The sequence below is a fragment of the Odocoileus virginianus genome, unplaced genomic scaffold, assembly GCF_023699985.2.
Source record: "Odocoileus virginianus isolate 20LAN1187 ecotype Illinois unplaced genomic scaffold, Ovbor_1.2 Unplaced_Scaffold_2, whole genome shotgun sequence".
In the NCBI taxonomy this organism is placed as follows: domain Eukaryota; kingdom Metazoa; phylum Chordata; class Mammalia; order Artiodactyla; family Cervidae; genus Odocoileus; species Odocoileus virginianus.
This window is the reverse complement of record NW_027224264.1, coordinates 5,454,504-5,479,319: the sequence shown is the minus strand read 5'-3', so window position 1 is coordinate 5,479,319 and position 24,816 is coordinate 5,454,504. Positions and strand designations below refer to the sequence as shown.

The 24,816-nt window shown below is 51.7% G+C and overlaps 1 protein-coding gene across 2 annotated transcripts in view; it reads right to left on the bottom strand.

Annotated features, from left to right (window-relative positions):
* Nucleotides 1-24,816, bottom strand: part of BCORL1 (BCL6 corepressor like 1) — a 60,517-nt gene that overhangs the window by 13,204 nt on the left and 22,497 nt on the right. For both annotated transcript variants that reach the window (XM_020889694.2, XM_020889693.2), the window contains 9 exons: nucleotides 23,533-23,620; nucleotides 19,989-23,264; nucleotides 16,070-16,235; nucleotides 14,723-14,803; nucleotides 12,235-12,624; nucleotides 8,000-8,223; nucleotides 3,308-3,529; nucleotides 1,064-1,230; nucleotides 170-315 (listed from right to left, as the gene is read on the bottom strand). In XM_020889694.2, coding sequence (XP_020745353.2) covers nucleotides 170-315; nucleotides 1,064-1,230; nucleotides 3,308-3,529; nucleotides 8,000-8,223; nucleotides 12,235-12,624; nucleotides 14,723-14,803; nucleotides 16,070-16,235; nucleotides 19,989-23,264; nucleotides 23,533-23,620 — 4,760 coding nt within the window. The remainder of the gene's footprint in view (nucleotides 1-169; nucleotides 316-1,063; nucleotides 1,231-3,307; nucleotides 3,530-7,999; nucleotides 8,224-12,234; nucleotides 12,625-14,722; nucleotides 14,804-16,069; nucleotides 16,236-19,988; nucleotides 23,265-23,532; nucleotides 23,621-24,816) is intronic.

The following is a 24,816-nucleotide window of genomic DNA, read 5'->3' as shown; positions in this document are numbered from 1 at the left end:
TGCCTGCTGACTTTTAAGTTCATAGAGATTTCTGAGTTGCCAGAAAGAAACACATGAGGAGAGCTGATGCCCCTCATAGGAGCTGCCTGAGGTGAGTGAGATGAAGGGTATCTCAGGTGCTCAGGGTCAGAGCTCCGGTAATGAGGTTTTGAGCCTGGGTCATACTCACCACTGAGAAAGCGCTTCATGGTGTCACTGCTGGCCAGCTTCATGGCTGTCTGTCCTGAGTAGGTGGCCAGCGTGGGGTCGGCCCCATAGGACAGCAAAAGCCAGATGGTCTCCAGGTTGTCGTTGACCACTGCATCGTGAACTGGCCTACAAGGTGACACAGTGTGAGAATAGCAGGACCCAAGTGGGAATCTGGGTGTCTAGGCCTCAGGCCACCTTAGCAGGGAAAGCAAAGCAAGAGGAGCCCAGCGTAACATGGGTAAGAGGGCAGGGACCCACCAATGGCCTGCACTGCCCTCCACACTGCCCCGCCTCTTTCTCCTCCCTCCCAGTTCTCTCTCTTATGTTCCCCAGTGGTGCTCTGCTGGTAGCTCTGGAGCTCAGGGGAGAATGGGCCCCTAACTGAGGATAAACTTAAGAGAAGATTCTGGGGGATGTGACTGGAAAACCCAGATGACTGCCCCAGAGCTACTCCGCACACCTAACAGGCGGCCCAGCAGCCCACATCCTCTGACCCAAGCCCCCCGCCCCCACTTGGTATGCAGCTCAGGGGTCAGTTTCGCCCAGGGAGCAGGCCCTCAGATATAGCACAGGAGAATGGGTGCAATTTCTTTGGAAATTGCAGGTGTCCCTTTTTTAAGTATAGAGAGATCAAATCAAGAATCAAATCTGGGATGTTACCTCAAGATCAGCCTCCCGATTCCTAAAGCCCGAGATTCTGCCTGAAGACAGCTGCTGGGGATGATCCCTAGAGAACCCTGGCCTCCCATCAGTGGGCAACGTGGACTGGCCAGCCAGGGACTCATCCAGCCTGGCCTAAAGTGGGGTGGATTCTCTTGAGGGAGGGGCTGAGCGGGGGAGAGGGGTGGGAGAGATAAGAGGGCAGCCTTCTTGCCTGGTGCCATCCTGCGCGCTACAGTTCACGTTGGCCCCGTGCTCCAGCAGGATGTTCAGGATGTCAGTCCAGCCCCGGGAGCAAGCCTCATGCAGGGCCGTGTAGCCGGCATTGTCACGGTGATTCACATCTTCACTGTCTTTCTGAAGGCAGTAGAGGACAACGTCCTGTGGGGACAGGGAAGGCGCTGTGAGCAAAGAGAGGCCGAACTCTTGCAGTCACCTGGGTTAAGTTTGAAGCTCTCCACGTGTCCGAAGAGTCTCAGAATGTGCTCTTTAGTCCAGGGACTGATGGGCAGATCTCAGAATCTATTGTCAACTAAATCAGTCCTGAGGTGCCAGCTTTGGGCAGTGTCCTCAGCAGAGCGGAGACATTTCTAATGACTGACAACACTGATCAGGGTGTGGGCTGTGCGTGTAAGCCCTTCAGAGAGGCTCACCTGCCCACCTGGAGCTCACACCCTCAGGACTCCATGGTCTGACTGCCTGTTCCCTCATCCGGGGCTTTGCGAGATGACCCCAGACCAGAGAAATGAGACTTGTGCTGGTAAACACCGCCTCTGGCAGTTATTTGAGAACAAGGAAGAAAGAGCTGGTTTAAGTACCATCCGTGGATGTGTATCCCAGGGCAGTCAGTTCCAGCCCTCCCCTCAAATGAAGACTGTTCTGAGTATCATCCAGGGTGGTCAGTCATCCATAGTAATGATCAGTGACCCTGGGCTGAGATGATAGGACGATAAGTGGGACTCCAGGTTGAGAAGCAGCCTAGCTAGCTGTGGTGGATAAGCTGAGGCAGAAGGGAGAGGCAGTCCCTCTTCTGAAGGAAAGAGGCTGACAGCAGCTACCAGGGGCCTCTTGTCAGCTCCCCCAGGCCCCGATGAGATGGGACTCAGCTGTTCTGACTGACAGCTAGCACACCAGCTGGCTGGCTAGAGCTTGTGTGTACCTGCATGGGGGTGCTGCCTTCTGGACACGGAACTGTCACATTGCCTCTACAGGGGGTCACGAGGCCCCCACCCTTCCCACCACTGCAGATACCACCTCTTCTTCCTGGCCTCAGACGCCTCCTCCTTCCCTTCCTCCTGTCACAGGCTGCCCAATCTGCCCTTGCCCTGTCCTGATCGGTTCACCTATGGTCTCCTGCTGCCTGCTTTGGCCCCAGGTAAAAGAAACTCACTTAAAGGGCAAGGGCTGGTCATCATTTTTTCTTTAGATCTCCCTTGGCAGCTATCCAGGCCCCCACACTAGGTGCTCAAGACAGATAGGTGGCTTGCCAGTGAGACAGTGTCAAGGTGGCTCTCTTATGCCAACCCGCCTGGCTGGGAGTGCAGCTGTCTTTAAATGAGTCAGTTATGGGTATTGGAAGCCTTAAAAAAAAAAAAGAGGACCTACTCTAAGCCCAACATCTCCACACTTCAGAGCAAATCCTGTGGAAATAACTGGTGTGGCCAACAAAGGCACATGGTCAAGGAGCTCATATCCACAAAATACACTCATATCAACAAAAATGCCCAACAAGGTCATTGAATGAATCTGGCTTCTGCCCCTACCCTTTGGGAATCAAAAAGACACTGGTGTGAATTCAGACTCACATATACATAGTGCTTGAGTGACTGTGGACACATCACTTGACATGGCTAACCCCTGATTTTCTCACCTGTAAAACAGGGTTAATAAAACCTACCTCCATAGGCTTACAGTGAAGATGAAAGGATATGAAGTAACGAGAGCTCTTAACATGACCAAAGAGGTGCTCAACAAACACCAGCTTCCTTTCCAGTCCATAGGGAAGCAGCATAAGGTGGGGGTGAGTGCAACTCTGCCCCTCCAATGTACTCGACCCCTCCACTACTGGAGGCCAAAAGGAGGGGAAGCTGGAGGGAGATATAAAGAGTGAGCGATGATCACCCCCATTCCTCTCTGAGTGGGGAGCCATGGCACAGGGAAATTCAAGATGACCATAAAACCCCCTAAATCCCATTTCTGGCCTATGAAGATACTGGATGATATTGTCTTACCATTTCAATGCTATTCATCCTAAATTGACATCCAATTGGGTTTGCAAGCCCACACAGCATATCGGGATGAGGCAGCTCCATAGACCATATACACAGTAGGAGGGGGCCATCCTGGACTCAAGCCCCAAACAAAGGCCTGGCCAGGTCACAGAAGAGCCAATGGGGAGAAGGTTATCCACAGATGCTGGGGCAACGACATCCTGTGGATATGAGGGGGCGTTCCTTACCTTATAGCCAAGGCGGGCCGCCCGCTGTAGGAGGGTCTCGCCAGCATTTTTGTTCACTATGAGACGACGAGCCTCTGGGGGGATCTGCCGGGCTGTGGGTGACTCGGAGGCCTCCTCTGGGCCAGCACTTCGGGACTTAGAGGGTGTGCATGGTTCTGTGGGCTTCGCTGGGGTGGGAGATTTGGGAGGGCGTGTCTTCTGCTGGCTCCAACGCCCTTTGCCCTGGAAAGCAGAGACACAGATCAACACAACTTACCATCGCATTTCCACCCAGTGAGCAGATGCAGAATGGCTCAAGTCCTCAACCCTGAAAACCAAGCAATGATGAACGGATTGCATGCAGAGCTCGAGGGGATATGCCAGCTTCTCTCACACACTCTGCATGCCTTCTTTACCTGCCTTGATCCCCATTTGTTGAAGTTTTTAACTAGTCACCTTGATAAATAAGCAGAAGCAAACTCTCAGAGTGAAGAGAGTGGAGACAGCTCGCTGTGATGAAAGAGGCACAGCTGTGGAAGCCTTCACTCTGTTGCAAAAACCTTCCCACAACATCCAACCCTCACCAGGCTTTCCCCGCCTCCTAGCACACTGTCTCCCTGGATCACACCTGTACCCGCCTGGGCTGGTGGAAAGTGCTCAGGCTCTCAAATCGGACAGAACGGCTATTGAATCCTGCCTCTGCCAGCCACTAGCTGCAAGACCTGGGGCAAGACCGAACCTCTCAGAGCCTCACTTTCTCCCCCACAGGGTCTTTGAGATAATGAGCTAGAGCAGCAACAGAACAATGCACACGGTGGGTGCTCACGAAACATTACAGTCCTTTCCTCACGAATGACCCTTGCTTGTCTCCTTTCTTCTCCCATTTTGAACTGGAACATCCAGAACAGGTTCTCGTGCCTGGCACACCACAGTGTATTAAGTCCATAGGGGCAGGCTACTTGTCTCTTTCAGATGAGAGGAGGGAACTTCAGAAAGAGAGGAACTGTGTTTAAGGAGCTGCATTCAAGGAACCAGACCCAAGGTGCTTCATGTTCACCTGGACCTAAGTTTGATGATGAGATTCTAAGCTTGGAGTTAATGCCATAAGTGGACAAGACTTTGGGGGAGCCAGGGGAGAGGAGGGTATGACTTGCACATGGAAGGAACATGAATCACTGGGGGGCCAGGGGACAAGAATGTGCTCCCATCAGACTCTAAGATGACTGTGATGACCCCCACCTCCTGATATTCATGTTCTTGTGTAGCCCCTTCCGCACAGGAGAAGGCAGAGATGATGGTGTGTGACCTCCAAGGCCAAGGCCTAAAAGATAATGTGGCTTCTGCTTTGCTCTTTTGAATCACTCATTCAGGAGGAAGCCAGCTGCCAGGTCATGAGGACAGTCAAGCATCCCTTAAGAGGCCCAAGGGCAAACAAAGGAGGTCCCCCACCAATAGCAAGCCTTGACTTGCCACCTATGTATGTGAGGGAGCCACTCAAGAAGCAGATCCTCCAGCCCCAGTCGAGTCTTTGGATGAATGGAGCCCTGGCTGGCACCATGACTGCAACCTCATGCATGGGAGACCCCAAGTCAGACACATCGAAGCTGCTCCTGAATTCCTGACCCCAGAAACTATGAAATAATACATGCTTATTGTTGGGTTAAACTGCTAAATCTTAGGGTAGTTTGTTGTGCAGTGCAATAGATAATTAGGAGGGCTTCCCAGGTGGCTCACTGGTAAAGAATCTGCCTGCCAATGCAGGAGACACAGGTTTGATCCCTGGGCTGGGAAGATCCCCTGGAGATCTTCCCTGGCTACCCACTCCAGTATTCTTGCCTGGAAAAGTCCCATGGATAGAGGAGCTTGGTGGGCTACAGTCCATAGGGTGGCAAAGGGTCGGACACGACTGAGCAACTGAGCACAACAGATAATGAATACATCCTACTTACCCAAATGCCCGAGAGCATCAAGGGCTCCCTTAAATCCTATGTCGTCTACAACACTGTGGTCCCCACTGCCCTTTTTCTACACACCCAGAACGCCTAGTCTGAATCACATAGTCCAGTGCCTTATGCCTGACTGTCAACTTCCTTCTGTTGTTTCATGGGCAAGTCTGGCCTCCCCTGCTACATTTTAAGCTCCCTGGGGTTAGGGTTCATATTGTCGTCATCTCTTTTGTTCCTTACAGCAATTAACTTGGGGTTGGGCATGTCACTGCAACAAACATTTGTTGACTTGATTCAAGCTATACATAGAGCCCTGGGCAGCCAAAAGAGTTGCCTAGAAAGACACAAAGCCAGGAAAGAAATGGCACCAGGGAAAAGACGTTGACCCAGGGCATTTGTTTCCTCTGGTACACTGCAAGAAAAGAGCTGCTCTCTGTCCACATCCTGAAAGGGCAGAGAGGTATACCAGCTAGCAGGAAAGGCCCTGGCTATGAGGGTAGAATGCAGCTTTCTTGCCAGGAGGACAGAGGTGTACAATGGCAATACTGGAGGATGCTGGGTAAAATGCCCAGGTTGTTGCTAAGCCAAGTGAGGAGCCAAAGGGTGATTCCCCTTCAAGGGGCCAGAGCTGGCAGAGAAAAGGGAGGCTGCCAGAGAGAGGGAGGAGCAAGACCCCGCCCCTGCCCTGCCCCCTGGCTTGGAGCCCCTGTGGGAAGAAGCCTTTGGCTGATGCGCCAGCTTCAGTGTTGCAGGCGTGTCCTCACCCTCCCCCTGCCTTGCTTCTCACTACAAAGCCCTGTGCCATGGGGGCAACTGGAGCAGGTGGTGGTGACTGGGAAAGAAAGAAAGGCAGGAGGGAGAAAGGGAGGCCCTGGGAAGGCACAAAACCTCTCTGGGAGAGCATTTCAGTGGACACACTGCCAGGCAGAATTACTAGACAGAAGCATCAGCATGTGCTGCTGAGTGTCAGGTGGCTCATCACCTTTGTGTGGGATGGAGTCACATGAGTGGGGAAGAGCAGGGGATGAGGACGTCCACCTTCCACCAGAGCTGCTCCGGGTGGCAGCGTCTCCCTGCCCAGCCGCGTCCTACCCCAGTGTCACCTGAATGCAGACAGAAGCCACCCATTCACAGGGTGGAGGCATATGGAAAGGGTAGGGGGTGGGGGTGCCCCAGGGGCAGCCAGGCCTGCGTCATGCCCCAGGTCTGTCACTCGGGCCACTGAGTAACCTCGAGCTAGTCCCTGAACCTCCCCAAACCCTGGTTTCCTTACCATAAAATGAGGACAAGAGGGTCCACCTCTGACAGCTGCTGTGGGAATTGAGTGATCATGTGAGCAGAGCACCTGGCACAGAGCAGATGCCCCGGTTCCTGCCTTGGCCCCTCCGGAGTCTCCAGGAACCGGCCCTGCTACCTGGACTTCCTGTGTCTCTGTTCCCTCATTTTTGCCTTGGTTTGAAGCTCGAGAGTTTACACCAGCCTCAGAGACAGCACCTGACCATTATCAAAGCCTTTCACATCCATAGCCTCCTTTGTTCCCCTAAGCACCCTTGTGGGATGGAAAGGACTGGAAGTATCATCTCCTTTTTTTAAAGATGAAGAAATAGGCTTAAGCACTTTGTTTGCGCTGAAATCAGATTCCAGAACAAGGATGGGGGACTTGAGCACCTGGGTCTCCTACCTTTTTCCAGTGCCACTCAGGGACCCTGCTCTGGAGCTGGAAAGAGCCATTAGTCACAACTACCTAAACCAGCCCAATACGACCTTTTGATTTTTGGTTGTCAAGACAAACACATATTATAGATATACATTTGAACCTGAGCCTTGCATCTCTCAAACATCCTTGCACCTCCAGGACGAGGATTGTGTGATGTTCTTTTTTTCCATTGTACAGTGTGGAACTGAACACCAATGCCATGAACATCAGAACCCAAAGAGACATCAGTTCTGAACAGGGGTTCTAGTGCCCTTGCTTGGCTATGGATCGGTAGGCACTCATGAGAAGCACAGAAACTGAGGAGTGGGGTTGGGAAAGTATAGCTATGACCAGTCCAAGTGGAATTGCTTCAGCCCCACCCTCAGGCAACCTTTGTCTGGACATCAACATCCTTGCTTCTACAAATTGTTTTCTACCTTGATTGACTCAGAAAGCTCCCTGATTGGTTTCCAGTGAGTTGAGCCCAGACAAAAGCTTCTTGATTGGATGTTAACAAGCTATTCAAGCTAACATTCTGCCATATTCTTTAACTCTTCCCTAACTCTAAGGAGATCCAAAGATTGTTGAGGCAAATTCATCCTGGGCCAAACCCTACAGTTTGTAGATGCTCTGTATTAGCTCTGACTTCAGTTCCCATTCTTCAAACCCACAGCCCAACCCTTCTAGAATTAGTTTAAAACACTGTAATAAATATGAGTTAATTTGATCCCTCCATGCACTCAACTTGGGCTTCCCTGGTGGCTCAGACAGTAAAGAATCCACCTGCAATGCGGGAGACCTGGGTTTGATCTCTGGGTTGGGAAGATCCCCTGGAGGAGGGCATGGCAACCCACTCCAGTATTCTTGTCTGGAGAATCCCATGGACAGAGGAGCCTGGTGGGCTACAGTCTATGGGGTCGCAGAGTTGGACATGACTGAGCGACTCACACTTTCACTTTTTCTGTTCATGCACTTACTCACTCATTCAGAAGACTGCTCCTCAAGGAGCTTATGGGAAACATGCCACCCTAGCCCAGTCTCCACCCCCAACTTCCCTGGCTGATAACATACCTTTGCATCTTCTGAGACCGTCACCATGTGCTTGGTCTTGCACTTTCGTTTTCCTGATGGCTTTTCTGAATTTTCAAGGCAGGCTGGCTCCTCAAGGTTATTTGGGAGGAAACCATTTGGTGAATCTGAGATCCCCTGGGCTTTGTTGGGCAAGAGAAGGTTCCTGTTCCGGAGGCGGTGCTCTGGGCTCTGGGAGGAAGTCTTCTGCTTACGGGCCTTTAAATCTGCAGGAAAGAATGGATGTCAGGGAAATGGCACACAGAAAAGCAACACCTTCCTCTAAGCTGAATCAGAGGACTTTGGGGATTAGAATCTCAGGACAAAGTTGTGTAACTATTCCCTACCAGTATCTGGTGCGGGGATACCTATTCCACTAGATGCTTCTCGAACAGACACTATGCTTCCACATCAATGTCCCTCCCCTCCAAGCAGAAGACAACTCCCAGCCCTGCTAGCAGGGGGTGGCCCATCTGGCTGTCCCAAAGATGAGGGTCAATTTAAAAGGAAATCAAAACTTTCCCAGCACTTCCCCCTTTGTCTCTTTCTCTACTCCAATATGAAACAAAGCTAGCAGCTCTGCTGAAGTGAAGCATGTAGTATACTAGGGGCGAGTAAATGGGAGAAGGCATCCCTCACAGCCTTAGCTCTACCTGCCTGTCTGCCCTGTTGGTCTCTCTCCAGGCACACAAAGATCAAAGTGTCACAGAAACTCCCTGAAACCAGAAGTTGCCATGGGTCAACTTAACTGAGGGGCAGTCACAGAAACCTGCTGCCCTCCGTAGCTGGAAATCAAGTCACTGGGACACACTGAGCAACATCTCTAATTCTGGTCATAGCTCGCTGAACAGAGCACACTCCAATTTCCAAAGGGCCTGCTGGGAACTCCATTACCAAGAGCTTCATCCAGCAGGGTCAGTCCCAAGCCCCATGGGGTGGGTCGGGACAGATTGAGTTGATCCTTATCTCTTAACATGACTGTTACATGGCATGGCCACTAGCTGTGTGGTTGCTGAGGGCACGTCATAATCTCCCGGAGCCTAGTTTCCACGACTGTAAAATGAGGAGGATAGAATCCACACCACCCTTTTATAAAGTGTAAGGCATCATTACTGTGTTATTTAAGTGTAAGCTTTTAGGCAGGACCATGCTCATGTAGTCTTTATCTTCCCACCAGGACTGGCCACCATGCCTAGTGAACAGTGAAAGATCAGTATGTCTCTGAAGTAACTGTTGCCTCAGTTTCTCCAAGTTGTGAAATGAGGGGGTTGTGCAAGATCCAAGAGTTCTCAACCCGCCTCCCTTGACCTTGGCTTCTCTTACATGTGACATTGCCAAGGGCAGATCTAGATGGAGGAGCCAACGTCACAGCCTGACGAATTCTCCACAGGTTACACATAGCTCTAAAAAGGCCAGTTGTCACAGCCCCCCATCCTCCCAACTCTCCCTAGTCCACCAGTGGGTCCCCACCTCTGCCTAAAAACTGCTGTGCGAATGTTTACAATAGCCAGGACACGGAAGCAACCTAGATGTCCATCGGCAGATGAATGGATAAGAAAGCTGTGGTACATATACACAATGGAATGTTACTCAGCTATTAAAAAGAATGCATTTGAATCAGTTCTAATGAGGTGGATGAAACTGGAGCCTATTATACAGAGTGAAGTAAGTCAGAAAGAAAAATACCAATACAGTATATTAACGCATATATATGGAATTTAGAAAGATGGTAATGATGACCCTATATGCGAGACAGCAAAAGAGACACAGATGTAAAGAACAGACTTTTGGACTCTGTGGGAGAAGGCAAGGGTGGGATGATTTGAGAGAATAGCATTGAAACATGTATATTATCATATGTGAAATAGATCACCAGTCCAGGTTCGATGCATGAGACAGGGTGCTCAGGGCTGGTGCACTGGGATGACCCAGAGGGATGGGATGGGGAGGGAGGTGGGAGGGGGGTTCAGGATGGGGAACACATGTACACCTGTGGCTGATTCATGTCAATGTATGGCAAAAACCATCACAATATTGTAAAGTAATTAGCCTCCAATTAAATTAAAAAAAAAAAAAGAACTGCTGTGCTGGATGGCTTCTAATAGCACGTCAAGCCAGCACATTATCAACCATGCCTTTTAATGCAACCAGTTTGGGCTGAGGCAAAAGAGGAAGGAACAGAAGCGAGTCTTGTGAGGACCTCAGGAAACATGGGGAAGCCATATTACAGCATTCAGTGCTGCAGGAAAAGCAGCAGCCCCTTCCCCATGTACGCAGGGCAGGGTAGGCTCTGGAGTTTATTCGACACTGGTGGAGCACCCTCATGGTAGCACCAAAGGGAACCAGGAGTGAAGGTAGCAGGTATGTGAGTGGCAATGGTTCTTCTTATCCCCTCTGCAAATCAAGGAGAGACCCAAGCCCAGGATGAAAAGAAAGATCATGAGGCTCACATGAGAGTTGTCTGGTCTAGTTTGGTCTCTGCCTGACTCTCTGATGTCAACCTGAAAGAAGGTAGTAATAGGAGGAATTGGAGCTTCTGGAGAAGAGAGATGTTTGCCAGGCAATTCCTTCAAGAAGAGTTAGCATCAGATCTGGAGAAGATCATAGGCCAAAGCCAATAGACTTAACTCAAAACCCGTAGACACACACACGGAGGGAGAATGATCCAGTGTTTCTAAACACTGGAGGTGACCCCACAACCAGCAGGATGCCTTGCTGAGTGGCGCTCCTGTGCTCCTGGAGGTGGTTATGTTGAAGCTGTCAAGAGTGCTGTGGTGATACAAAAGTGAAGTGAAGTTGCTCAGTCATGTCCAACTCTTTGTGACCCCATGGACTGTAGCCTACCAGGCTCCTCCCTCCATGGGATTTTCCAGGCAAGACTACTGGAGTAGGTTGCCATTTCCTTCTCCAGGGGATCTTCCCGACTGAGGGATTGAACCTGGGTCTTCCACATTGTAGGCAGATGCTTTTACTGTCTGAGCCACCAGGGAAGTGGTGATACAAAAGCTCCTCTTTATCCTAACACAAGTGGATGAGGCCAACTGCTTGACAACTCACTCCTGACCAATCCATCAAGGCTCTAGCAGAAAAATGGGAAAGTCATCCCCACTCTCACACAGTTGACAAAAACTGGCTCAATTACTCTCCTAAGTGTGGGGATAGATATAATATATATCTCTGCTTAAACAGGGCCAGAGATGAGGGTTAGCCTTCCTGGCATTATAGCAAACCCAGAATATACTACCCACTCCAACATGGTTGTTCAGTCTTCACTAATAACAAGATCGCAGATATTTACTAGCAGTTCAGGATGAATATGTTATAGGAGACAATCAATTGTTGCTTCAAGGGCAGAGGTCAGAGAAAGAGAGTGAAAGACAGAAGTGTTTTCACTGAACCCAGGGATGTGCTTTTCACTCATCTAGAAATCCACTACAGGAATGGGCCTGAAGAGCACTTAACAGAACAAACTGGTATCGGCCTTGGTGACAGTTTGTGCCTCTGTGATTGTGTATCATAGCATCTGACGTGGCCAAAAAGAGCCTGGTGTTCTCCTCGGGCTGCCCACTTTTCCAGCTCAGGTCCAACAAAAATGATGCCACCTCAGGTCATGTCAAAGCTTCACTCTGCCTCAATAACCTTTGTGGTTTTAACCAAGAAAGCCAAGTTGTGCCTGCTTCTACTTGAACTTCTTCTGTTGGGTTGAGGAAACCATTGTACTTCTTTTTAACTTTAGGGGCTGGAGGCATCCCAGGAAAGGCAGCCAATGCCCTCTTTCTTCTTGAACCTAGGATTCTAGGAGAGAAAACCCAACCTCCGAGACCCGACTCCCTCAAGCCAAACAGAGAACTGCCTGGTAACCAAGGACATCACTGTGGCTGTGCCCACACATTCAGATTTATATATATATATATATATATATATATATATATACACACACACACACACATAAAACTGGAGGGCTTGGGCATACATGTCCTCAGCTCACCTGAAGGTCAGTGGGAACTCCTTCAATCTCAACCCCAAGCCAAGACCTTGGGACTGCAGTTGAGTGACCCCCTCTGACAGCTGGCGCTCATAGCACCAGGTTTCTCTGGGTGCAGAGGCCTTTGGAGGGAGGAGAGGAGGCAGGGGTGGGAGTACCCATGATGCCTTTGGGTCCCCAGAAGCCAGAGTCACTGTGGTTTGGGGACGGGTGACAGGAGCTGCCTGGGGCAGCAGCCCCTGGCCAGCCTTACCTGCTCTCCCTTTCCGCCGCTGCTCTTCCTCCTGCTCCGTCAGGTACTCCCCAGTCTGATATTTTCGGCTCTTCTGCCGTCTCCGTTTCTTCCTCTTCACCAGGCCCTCCTCCTCATCTTCCTCCTCCTCCTCGTTGGTGTCCCACATTTGCCGGGCAGCTTCTGTTCTCCAGGGCATCTCTCGGGCTCGCCATAGGTGCCTGCGGCCCTGGCTCAGCAGGGTCTTGTCTTGGGCATGGTGGCTGCGATACTGGGTGTCCCGCTGGGTCTTTCTCACCTTTCGACGCTTGGCCGGGGTGGGAGTTACTTCCTCTTCCTCCTCTGTGGGGAAGACTTCCTGGCATCCCATGTCACTGTCTGCCATACCAGCAAAGGAGCTACAGATGCTTCCTGCAGGTGGGATGTACAGAGGACAGTCATACATCTCTTCAACGGACTAAGAGTATGGTGTCGAAGCAAGTGCCCTGGATTAGGAGCTAGCAGGTCTGGGTTTGAGTTCAGGCTCTGCCAGTTATTGGCTGTATGCTCTGTGAAAGTTCCCTCATTTCTGTCTCCTTGTCTATAAATTGAGAATACTGTTCTGAGCCTTACTGACCTCACAGGACTGTTCTGAGGCTCAAATGAGATAATTCACTCCAAAGTGCTTTACAGAGTCCAATAATTACACAACTGTCGAGTATCCAAACCACACACCCTTCCTCATCCATGCTGCCCTGTCACTTTCATTCATTCCACAAACTCTTACTTAGTGCTCACGAGGTGCCAAGAGCTGTGTGAGGGGCAGGAGAGGGTCACAGGGTTTAGTAGAGGGTAAGGGAGGGCAGACTGACATGGCACCCCACCCCTGCTCACTATGTGACCCCCAAACTTGCTGACAGATCCACCCTGCGCAAGTTGAGTTGTCTCCGAAGGCTCTCAGGAAAAGTGAAGCAAGGAGCCCCTTTCCTGTGACAGCCCGGCTTAGGCCCGCCCAAATGCTCCTGAGCCAGGCCCTCTTCCCTTACATTGACCCCACCTTCTATTGAGCGGCCACAAGTCCAGGGGTGGAGCTTTCTCCCCAGCTCCACCCCCCCACCCCGCTGCAGCTGTGCCTCACCGCTGGGCAGGCACTTCCTCTCCACTCACCACCACCCCAGGATGATGGGACCTTTCCTGCCCTCTTCTGCCACTGGCCGAGAGGCCATTTTCCTCCCAACTCCTACCCTCAACTCTGCTGACAACAAACACAGTCCTAAGTTGGCCTGGCTCAGCGCTCCAGGAGATCTGACGTCGTCCTTGGAAGCGGCTCTGAGACACCACCAGTTTTCTCTTAAGACCCGGCTATTAACTCGGCAATCCCCAAACCCGAGTGAGGTCAGCAGAAGAGAAATGGTTCGAGGGAATTCCGGGTTGTCCAATGGTTAGGACTCCAAGCTCTCACTGCCAAGGGCCTTGGTTCAACCCCTGGTTGGGGAACCACACGGAGCAGCCAAAAAAAAAAAAAAAAAAGAGAGAGAGAGAGAGAAGAAATGGTTCGAGGCAAACAGAGTGGCACTAGACCAAAGCTTCAAGTCCCTCAGTCAGACCACTTAAAGACAGCAAATGTCCAGCAAACTTTCCATTATACAGACCAGGCAGGGAATGCAGTGTTCTAGTTAATCTAATATTCTGGTTAATATGAATCACCATAGAGATCACCCAGGGACCACCAGTTTCTAAAGAACCAAATATACTATGCTGTGTTTAACACTAAAATGGCAATGGCTTTAATGTAATGGCTCTTTGATGACTCAGAGGACACTTCAGGATTTGTCGAGGGCTCCAGGCTGTCATTACAAACCCCAATTACCACCGTGCTCTCCGTGTGCTGAGGTGCTCGTTAATAGAATGTCAGATAACTGAGTTTACACTGTGCCCTGCTTCCCCATTCCATTCACTTTGCCTGAATATCTGGGTGAACCCAGGCAACCATTTCTAGCGCTAAGTACCAACTTGGAGGCTAGCAGACAAGAAGAGTGCCTGGCAAGAGCCATCCTTTCTTAGACACTGGAGGTTGACTAGTACAAATTCAGGGGACCAAGTGTGATTCTGCTGGCCCTGACAACTCAATGACTGTTTCCGATTTTGATGATGCTTGTCACATGGAGCAAGAGGAGAGGGGCCCAAAGATTAAAATGTCTGTGCCGGTAACTGGCCCCAATAATCAAGAGATGCCAAGGCCTGGAGTAGAACCAGTTTTCCTGAGTGGCACAGGCTTTTCCTCTTTCCACCACTGGCTGCCAATAAGAGGTGTCAAATCCCTGTTCTGAAAAGCTAAGCAAATCATCCTAAAATTGTGGGCAACGACCCAGCTCCTACCCTAGGTTCTCTTGTATCTGCAGGGAGCTGGGCATCTTGGCACAATGAATGAAATTCTCACCTCTCCACTTAGGCCAATGGCAAAATGGCTCCACCAGATTTCTACCTGTCTGCGGAGAAGTAACAAGATGGGCCTCAGCCTCAGACTCACCAGACTGACTGCGTGTCCGGGTGCTGAGGACCACGGGGATGAAGTCACGGAAACTGCTCTTTGCTTTCTTCTCTAAGGAACCTGGAGTGGTGTGCGGTTTCAGGGCAGAAGGCAGAAATATCACAATCAGAGTCTCAGCACAGGAAAGCCCCCCACCCTTGCCCTGAAAGGCTCAGATGGAAAGCTCAAGGGAGGGTTTGTGTTCTGCCTGCATTACATTTATTAGCTCTCCCTATGCTGCTATCAGTGCTTCCCTGGTGGCTCAGTGGTAAAGAATCCGCCTGCCAATGCAGGAGATGTGGGTTTGATCGCCTGGGTCAGGAAGATCCCCTGGAGAAGGAAATGGCAACCCACTCCAGTATTCTTGCCTGGAGAATCCCATGGACAGAGAAGCCTGGTGGGCTATAGTCCATGGGGTTGCAAAGAGTTGGACATGACTGAACACACATACATGCTGCTACCATTTAAATATTTCTTTTAGAAAAGGAGCTTTTCCTGGTGCTTTTTGAAAACTGGGAGTTGGGTCATTTTGGCTGACACCAAAAAAAGCAGTGCATGGCATCAATGGGCTGGCACACCACAGAGTGGAAGGCCTGGCTGCCTGGACGACTGTGAGGCTGCTGCACCACCACAAAATTCCAACTGAGCTGCAGTAGGTCCCAGGGAAGGGATCTTGAGGGACTGAGCAAGGCAGGAAGATGGGAGCAGGACACGGCAGATGGCAGAAAGCTGCTATTTAAGAAGAGACCAAAAGGGGCAGGCCCTCTCAGACAGGAAGGCTGTGAACACAAGCTACTATGGGCGGGAATACGCGGGCTTCTCTCTGCAGAGGGTGCCATGGAACTATCACTGGCGGAGCACATGGATTACGTACACACCTCCCTGCCCCAAACATCCTGTACGTCCCCAAATAACAAGGGTTTAGGATTTCTGTAGCCATGCTAGCTAGTTAATTTTTTAACCTTTATAATGGGGGTTTCCAAATATACCAAAGGTAGAGAAACAGTGTAAATAATCCCCCTTCGGCCTCAATCCTCATTAAAGCCATTTCTTCTCTGGGCCTAGACCCACCACAGGCCAATAGGTTGGCTACTCTGGGGTCGGACTAACTCTTGTGTGTCTGAAAAGCACCACTTCAGAGTGTGCCTTACTCCAGCAACCAGGGTGAGCAGCCCTACTCCTGTCTCTCTTCTCCTTCCACTTTCAGAGGTGTTAATGATCTCTCCCTCCTCTCGTGAGCAAGTCCCACTTTCCTGGTCAGCATCAGAGGCCCTCCTCCCTGCCCCAACCTGCCATAGGGATCCCCCTGCATACCAGAGAGAGGGCCAGGACACACGCGGGGCCTACCTTCCTCATGGCCGTCAGCTCGTTTTCCTGGAGACTGGGACTCCGGCTTTGTTGGCTTCCGGTGCTTGTGCTTTACCCTGACTCCATTGTGCTCTTTTCCTGAATCTGAAGGCCCCCTGGGGCTTTTCTTGGTGGGTTCCTGGGGGTCACTAGGTGGCTTCCGGCACTGTGGAGAGGTAGATAGAGTCGGGTCCAAGGTCAGCTTCCCATCTTAAGAATGTTCTCTTAATGTTGAGCCCTGTGCCCTGATTCTGAAACATGGACACAAGCTACCCAGGCACGGGCTGGGGGAAGGGGCAGCCCGCTGCCTTCCACAGTGGGCTACAGAGGCTTTTTGGACCCAATCCAGTGCCCTAGCTAATCCCCATAGACATCCATATCCCATTATTTTAAACAGGTCCACAGAGTCCGCATTCACAAGCCGAATAAACACCCAAAGTCATTTGAAAAGGTGCAAAGTCAGGCCCCATACTCTATCCGAACAGCAACAGAGAGACCGACAGAAAACAAAAATGCCTCTTCTGCAAGTTGGGTGACTACATTGTTCAAATAACTTCACTGTGAATAGTATCAACACCAACAACTGAAAATAATTCTTGCATGGGCCAATTCAAGAAAAATTATCTATTTTCATGTATAAATTAATGCTAGAAAAAAGATTCCACTAAGGTAAGAAAAGTCTGCCCCGGGAGCCATTCCAATCTCCCCGTACTTAGGAAAGACACTGAAAAGGCTCAGGCATTTTCAACAATGCCCCCTTACACTTTGTGGCCCTTTCACCTTTTCCAAACACTCTCTCTACCATTCGATTTGTTATTCTTAACAACCCTGTGAGGAAAAGCTAATAATCACCCTTAGTGAAGAGACAAGGAAACTGAGCCTCCAGGGTAAGAGTGTACATGATTTGTCCAGGGCAATGCAGCCCAAGGTGTCCGCTTGCCTCAGGGGCCACCAGGAACCAGGCCAGCCTGCAAGTTAGCTGGTGTGTGCCTGTGGTGAGAAAATGGCCAAGCTGGGACCAAGACCCAGGGCTCCTAGCACCCATGGCAAGCCTCACCTCCGTTCTCACTCCCCTCCTCTTCTTCCTTCTGTCCTTGTGTCTCCACTGACCATTCTTGGCTCCACTCAGACCTACTGCCTGGCTCCTGGGACAGTCACAGTGGTTGTGCTTATGCACTGTCAGGATACTCTGAGCCTAGCAATCACATATTCTCACAAGCTCTGAGATCTCTCCACGCCATCCAGCAAGAAATAGGGCAAGAGAGGGACTTTCAGTATTGTAGTGTCCAGGGAGTGTGGAATAAGCAAACCATTTTAACAATGACACGAGGAAGAAAGGCAGAGTGGTTTTCCCCTTAAGCAGACCTGCACACCACTTTCTAGAAGGTTATCATGGTCCAGCTCCAGCTAAGGGGATGGCAGATATTCTACTAATGGAGCATCTTCCAGCAAAGGTTGGCAGGGGGACACCACAAAGTCACCATTCCCCGTCAAAGTCCAGGGAATCCTGCTATCCCATCAACTCCTCCTGTTTCTTACCCAGTGGAGGGCTGAGCTGAAAATTCAAGTTCAGTTTCTCCCTTCACTTGCTGCGAGTTCCTACAAACTGAAGTGTTAGGAGAAAGAAAGACATGGGGAAGAAAGAAAATGGGCACCTGCTGCTTCAAGTGTGCCCTTCAGGTATAGTCAGAAAGCAACTCCTTCAGGTCATGGGGAATAAAGTTCAATGCACATCAATTTGAACATGTCCTATTTATTTCTGTATATTATTTTTAGCTGGCTCTTTCAAGTACAGATCATTAACCTTTACTTCCCAAGGTAAGACAAAAACAAGTAGAACAGAACATCTAGACGGGATTCCTGTCTGCATGTTCTGCAAGGGCACACTTCAACTTAGGCAAGAAGTTTAGATGGTAGGAGATCATGTAAAATGAATGTTCTAGTCAACAGAGTGTTGAAGGGTTTTCTAAAGAATTTTCCAAACCACCAGCACCAGACTGAAGGAGAACTTTCTTTGCTGATGATTCAGAGGTCCTTCAGAAGTCTCCAGGCATTGGGGCAGGTGGTGTAGGAGACAGGAGACTGCATTTCTTTTTGAAAAAACTTTTTTCTTTTTTTTAGGTCACATTGGTTTATAATATTGTATAAGTTTCACACACTTAACATCATATTCCTACTTCTATATACACTCCAGAGACTATTCTGATTCTTGGCCATACCCTGAAAGGGGCTGTTGTGAACTGACCCCTGATTTTAGTTTTGCTAATCAATGGTTTCTTCCTCAGGAAGATGGAACACAAGAAAAGAAAGAGCCAAGATATTTGCTTTCCAGAAAAATAGACACTTACTAATTCATTACAGGCAGTTGCCAAAGGCTGCTTCAAGGTTCTTGACCCTGTAACTTTATTCCCTGCCCTCTGCATCTGTCAGTGGGCCCCATGAACCCTTCATCTTATATAGGAAGGGGTGGTGCCTGTCTGCCAGTGAGTCACCTGCGAGACAGAAGTTCCAGGAGGGCGGGGACCACATCTAACCTATTTGTAATACAAACAATATCAATAGCAGCCACCAACACTTCCTTAGCACTTATCTGCCAGGCACTGTTCTAAGCATCAACACATATCACTTCATTTAATAATTTTTTTAACAACAGCTTTGTTGACATAATTTATTGAGATATATCATATACTTATAATGTTTGCAATTCAACTGTTTTTAGTACAGTCACAAATATGAGTAAGGATCATCACTATCTAGTTCCAAAAGTTCTTTCCTCACCCCAAATGGAAACCCTGGACTTATTAAGCCGTCTCCAGGTCCTCGTTCTCTCCACCCTTAGGCAACCACTCATCTATGTCCTGTCTCTATCAATTTGCCCATTCTGGCCAGTATACATCATCACTGGGTGAGAAAAACCCACCCAACTCTATCCCCAGGGTTCTTAACCTGGAGTCCATGGGTGGGCTTTGGGGCATGGGTTGGGTCTTTGAGCCCCTTGAAATTGTCGGCAACATTATAAGGTCATGTTTCTGAGGACAGGGTCTGCAGCTCTCATTAGCTTCTCAAAGTGCTCTATGGTCCAACAACAACAACAAAACTAAGAACTTCTGCAGACAAATTCACGGTGCTCTAGCTAGAAATCTATTCAACATCCAATTTGAAGACTTGTTGACATAACCTCAAATTGCTCCATATCTTTAATAAGCCCTATCCTCAATTGCTTCTAGAATCTCCTTGATAACTAGTGGCCTTCAGATACTTTTTAGAGGAACACTGGATTCAGGTCAAGTCCTCTTAGCCCCGCTGTCTGCCTAGAACCCTGCCATCCTCCTTAGCCTATTAAGAACCCAGATCCAGATGCCTTGGACATCAAATCTCCAAGGGGCTGAAACCCAAAGCTGCCACTCCAAGTATTAGGGGGATAGGAAACTGGTGGATGAGCCCAGAAGCTGAATTGGCTCTGGCCCCACGAAACTCCAAGCTAATCCTAAGCAGGTTTACCAAGTGGTGCAGGGAGCAACCCTGTCGAGGGCCCCTTCCCTCCCTGGGTCCCAAATTCTCAAGGCCATTAGTTATCTTGGAAAAGGAAGAATGGCTATGCAGCAAAGGGCCTGTTATTAATTTCCCTCCCTGTATCGTATCATACTCTTCTGCTTTCCATCCTCATCTGGGACAATGGCTTCCTCAGCTACAGGGATCATTTCCCACATCCTACAAAATGCAAACTCTGCCCCCGCCACACTAAAACATCCTATATGGAGAATGTGCCTTGGTTAAGGGTCATGATTCACTTTGCACAAGCCTTGCAATCACTTTGCTTCACAGACCTACTCAAGAACACTGCATGAGGTTGACATCTGCAGGACAAAGCAGACCACTGGTGTCTTGGCCCTGCCCTCAAACTCAGCCCAGCACTCACCTTGGGTCCATGGGAACTTCGGACCAGGACCTTGGCTTGTGGCTGCTGTTCCTCACCATCCTTCTCTTTGCCACATTTCATTTTCTTGGGTGGTGGCGATTCGGACGCACCATCGCTCACCACAGAGTCTGGCTGCCACTTGTTCTTACAAGCAAAAACACCTACACTCTCCTGTTTCACTCGAGCCTGCCCGGCCTTACTCCGCACTTCTGCTTGGCCCCTTGGGGTAGCTGCTGGGAGGCCATCAGCCCGGAAGCAGGTGGCTAAGTTGAAGACCACATCACCATCCACCTTCTCCATCTTCACCCGGCCCAGGTCCACCTGGCTTCCGAGCTGTGGAAGCTCTGTGCTAGAGGCCCTGGCACCGCTGGGAACCACGTCCAGGATGAGCTCCTTGGGGCGGCTGTCATGAGGTAGCAAAGGCAGCTCGGGCATCTTGTGCAGGTTCTGGGGGGTGGCCAGGACCAGCTCGTGGGACATGTAGGTGGCCAGCACTTGGTTCTTAGGCTTCGTGTCTCCGGCCAGCTTCAGGCCACAAGCCCCCTGGGGGCCTTCCAGCTTAGGAGTGCTGTCGGGGCAGAGGTGGCTCTCTGGTTCCCCAGGCCCCTGAGTCACTCGCAGGTCCCCACTACCAGGCTGCACAGACAGCGCCAGGGCCCCTGTCTGAGGGCTGAGAGTCAGGAGGACAGGGTTCACTTGTTCCTCGTAAGGCTTGGCAGCAATGCGGCAGGTTTTGTTCTTTGTGCCCGTGTCCTGCTCAGGAGCAAAGGGGCCCCCAGGCCGTGGCGGCTGCCCCTCAGGAAGCCCATGCATGGCCTCACTGGGGCCGAGGGATGGCACACCAGAAAACTCAGAAACGACGCTGGTGGGCCTGATGGGCACCCCCTGGCTGGGGGTCAGCTGCCCAGCACTGGAAATGCCGATGGAAAGCAGAGACGCCTGGTGGTACGGTGACCAGCCAACAGGTAGGACCTGGGTGCTGGTGGGTTTCCCGTTGACTGAACACCGTGGGTAAATGTTTGCCGGCCCTGTGGGCTTCCAGAGTGAGAGCTCCTTGCTTTGGCACCCTGGCAGCCCAGGGGCAATGCGGGCAGGGGTGTAACGTTTGACTGTGCTTGGCGGTCCCTCAGTCCCAGCCTGGCTGCTCTTCTTGCCACAGGGGGCACCAGTGCTCTTGGGCTCGCCCTGATCGATGATGGAGATGGGTTCCTGCTTGGGGAGATGGCGGGGGTCTCGGGTGAGGCCCAGGTTGGGGTCTTTGTTCAGCAGGAGGGAGGCGGGCACCGGGTTGGCCACGCCCACATAGGTGCCCGGAATGGTGCTAATGAGTGCAGTGGAGTTCTTCACCCAGGTACTCGGGTCCCCATTCCTCACGATCTCGGGGAAGATGACAAAGGGTGAGGAAGTGGAGCCGAGGCATGAGGTGACACTGCTGCCAGCAGCTTGGGTCGTGCGTTGGGACCTAGACAGGACGGTGGAGAGCAGGGCCTTGCTGCTGGTGTGCACAGGGGTCAACACGGGCATGGGCGGCGTCTTGCGCTGGTTCGGCAATGGGAGCTTCTGTCGGTTGGACTTGGAGGAGAGGTCAAGGGGCATCTCGCTGCACTCAGATGGAGAGGCCATCTCTCGCTCCAGCTGTGGAGGTGACTTGAGGGGAGAGAAGGTGACAGAAGTCCCTTCTGTTTGCTGCTCCACGCTGCCTGGCATCTTGGTGGGATGCGGTGGGGCTGAGCTCCCACTGGGGGTTGGCAGCAGAGGCTGTGGCGGTGGAAGCACCTTGGCAGGAGCAGTGGACAGAGATGTGTCTGCCAAAGGCCCGGGGACCCCATCGGGTGCAGGCTGGGTGCTGGTGCTGCCCGATGGGGAAGCACACGGGAGCCTGTTCACCTCCAGAGACACCAGCTTGGACTCTGATGTCAGGGGCCGGGCCACAGAGAATGCATACGGGTAAGACCGCAGCTCTGGGGAGGCCAGCACCCCGGGAAGACACCTGTCCTGCAGGTAGGATGGCAGGACAGGGAGCGTAAGCGTGGAGGAGACTCCCAGGGTGGTTGGCAGTGTAGCCACGCTGAGTGGCTGCCCACAGCTCGGAGGTGGGATGTATACCAGCGGCTGGCTTGGGGTCAGCACTGTCCCCGGCTGAAAGGACAGGGGGACTTTTTGCATAGCTGGTGCCTGAGCTGCAGGGAAACACACTCGATTCAAACTGAAGGAGGCTGGGATGGGGGCCGAGGTGGGAATGGCAGTAGGTGTGGCAGGCGGCATGGGCGTGGGGGCTGGAGTGAAGATCGGGGCAGGGGTGGGTGCAGGCACTGGCGTGGGAGCAAAGGCAGGGATGAGGGTGGGGGTAGAAGGCGGGCCGGAGGACGGGGTCGGGGTGGGCATCGGCACCGCTGGAGGGGCAGGAGCTGCTGGAGGGGTGGATGCTGGCATGGGGGCCAGAACTGGAGTGGGGACAGGCGCAAGGACCAGGGTCGGAGCCGAAGGGGGCACGGGAGCTTGGATTAGAGCCAAGGGAGGAGCCGAAACTGGGACTGAGAGCGGGGCTGGGGCTGGAGCCGACATGGGGACGGGGCCCGATGGGGGCGCAGAAGCGGGCACCGGCACCAGGACCGAGGCTGAGACCGAAAGGGGGTTCGAATCGGAAATGAGCGTGGGTACTGAGGGTGGTGCAGGGGCCAGAGCCGGGACTGGCGCCAAGGGAGGGGAAGGAGCCGGGGCGGGAGCGGCAACCTGAACGGGGACAAGCCCGGAGTGGGGGACCGGGGCGGGGACCGACAGGGGCACCTGGAATGGGTCTGGAACAGACGGGGGGACGGAGGCCGAGCTGGGCGCTGGCGGGCAGATGGGGGCTGGCAATGGACTGAAGTTAGTGGTCACCAGAGGCAGGGTGCCCTCCACGGGGACGCCAGTTCCCAGAGTTGCTAGAATGAAAGTATTCTTCTCCCCGACGCCATGCCGCGAGTCCAGAGCCTTGGCCCCAGCTGGCGAGCAGTCCACCTGTTTGCTCATTTGGCTGCTAAGGGGAGTCCAGGAGCAGTCAGCAGTGTCGTTGCCAGCCTCGGGGCCGTCAGGAGCAGAAAGCTTGAGCCCGTCTCCTGGGCTGCTCAGGGACACCAAGGGGCCCCCTGCCTCAGCCACACTCCCAGTATAGTCCATCTGGGGCTGGGCGTCGTCAGGCCTGTCTTCTGACTTGGGCCCGAGTTTTTCTGTTGCACTGCCATCTGGGTCTGCCCCCCGGGCATTACTGCCACTTCCAACTGTCGTGAGCTCCACCTGCAACCACAAAGTAGAAAGTCTGTCTTAACTAGCTCTCTGTAGGTCATGCAAGGCTCCTGAGGCCTGGGAGGGGCAACTGCTGGTCCTCTTTGCAACTTGGCAGAAGCAAAGCACAGCGGGCTGATTTCTGTGTCACATGCAGCAACTCCTGGGAAGCACCCTGGTCCTGCCTGGCCCCGTTCGGGGAGGGCAAGCTGGCCACCATGCCCGGGCAGTTCAGCTCCACCCTTTGGCAGGTGGCACGTGGCTCCACATGGCCCCTTACCTTGGAAAAACTGCTGACACAAAACTCCTGAGATCCAAAGCGCTGGCAGTCACCTGTCGTGGACTCCTCATCAGAAAGAGGTGCTCTTCTAGCATGGGAGATACAACCAGAAAAAGGACATGAGGCCAAGCCTCCAGGCCACCACCACCTGCCCCAGAACACCCCCTTGCCTGCCTGGGTTCACAGAAATCCTTCTGATCTCGCTTCCCTTGTTGGCTTGGGGGAGATCACAATAAACTTGAGGCGGGGTGGGTCCAGGTTGCAAACCAGAGCCTCCATGCTCAACTTTTCAAGTTCTTACAAAGGAAAAGTCCCGATCTGACCAGACTCCCCTCTCTGGGCTGTGTGTCCAGTTTTCTAGGGCTCTCACCAGTGGTATGGAGGACCCCAGCACCTCTGCCTTGTTTCTAGAGCTTGTCCATCAAGGTGACTGTGCAGAAAGTATTGCGCAGTGCCAAGAGGGGAGAGATGTAACTCACAGGAAATCTCCAAAAGCACACAAACCGCTTTTCTCACAAACGTGGTCTTATTTTAAGTCTGTAAGGAAAGCTGGCTGCAGGGATCATAAGGGTAACCCTTTCCTGAAACAAATAACCACCTCCATTGTGGTTCTAAATCCAACTCTCACCTGTCACCTGACAGGCTTGCCTACAGCAGATGCACGTTTATTAGCACACATAATGACACTGATTCAAGGCAGGTCTCTGGGTGTCAAGGGGCATTTCAAGGGCATGACTTCTTTCCCTCTAGGATACTGGTGAGCTCAGGCCAGCAACCCTCCTTCCTACCTTTCTGCTCTTGCTTACGTCCCATTCCCCACCAGCTCCCCTCTCTCCCCTTGGCCTCCCAGCATCACTGCATTTTCTCTCAGCCCAAAGGGAAGGAAGCCTTCAAGACCACAGACCCCAAATTCAAGCTGGTATACTGCAGAGGGAAATGCTCAAGGCCAGAGCACTGGTTCCCAAAGGAGGAAAACTCCACTATACTCCCACCTTCTAAAAAGTCTTCTCTAAAATTTGGGTAAGAATCTTAGAAAATGGGATTTGCTCAGTCGTGCCTGACTCTTTGCAACCCCATGGACTGCAGCATGCCAGGCTTCCCTGTCCTTCACCATCTCCCGGAGTTTGCTCAAACTCATGTCCATTGAGTCAGTGATGCCATCCAACCACTTCAAAGAAAATGGTATATCCTGACCCCTTCCCCCGAAAAAAGGTCAGCTTGGGAGGGTGATGTTGGAGAGAGGATAAAGCCCAGAGGAAACTTGGTGTCTGAAGCACAGAATGT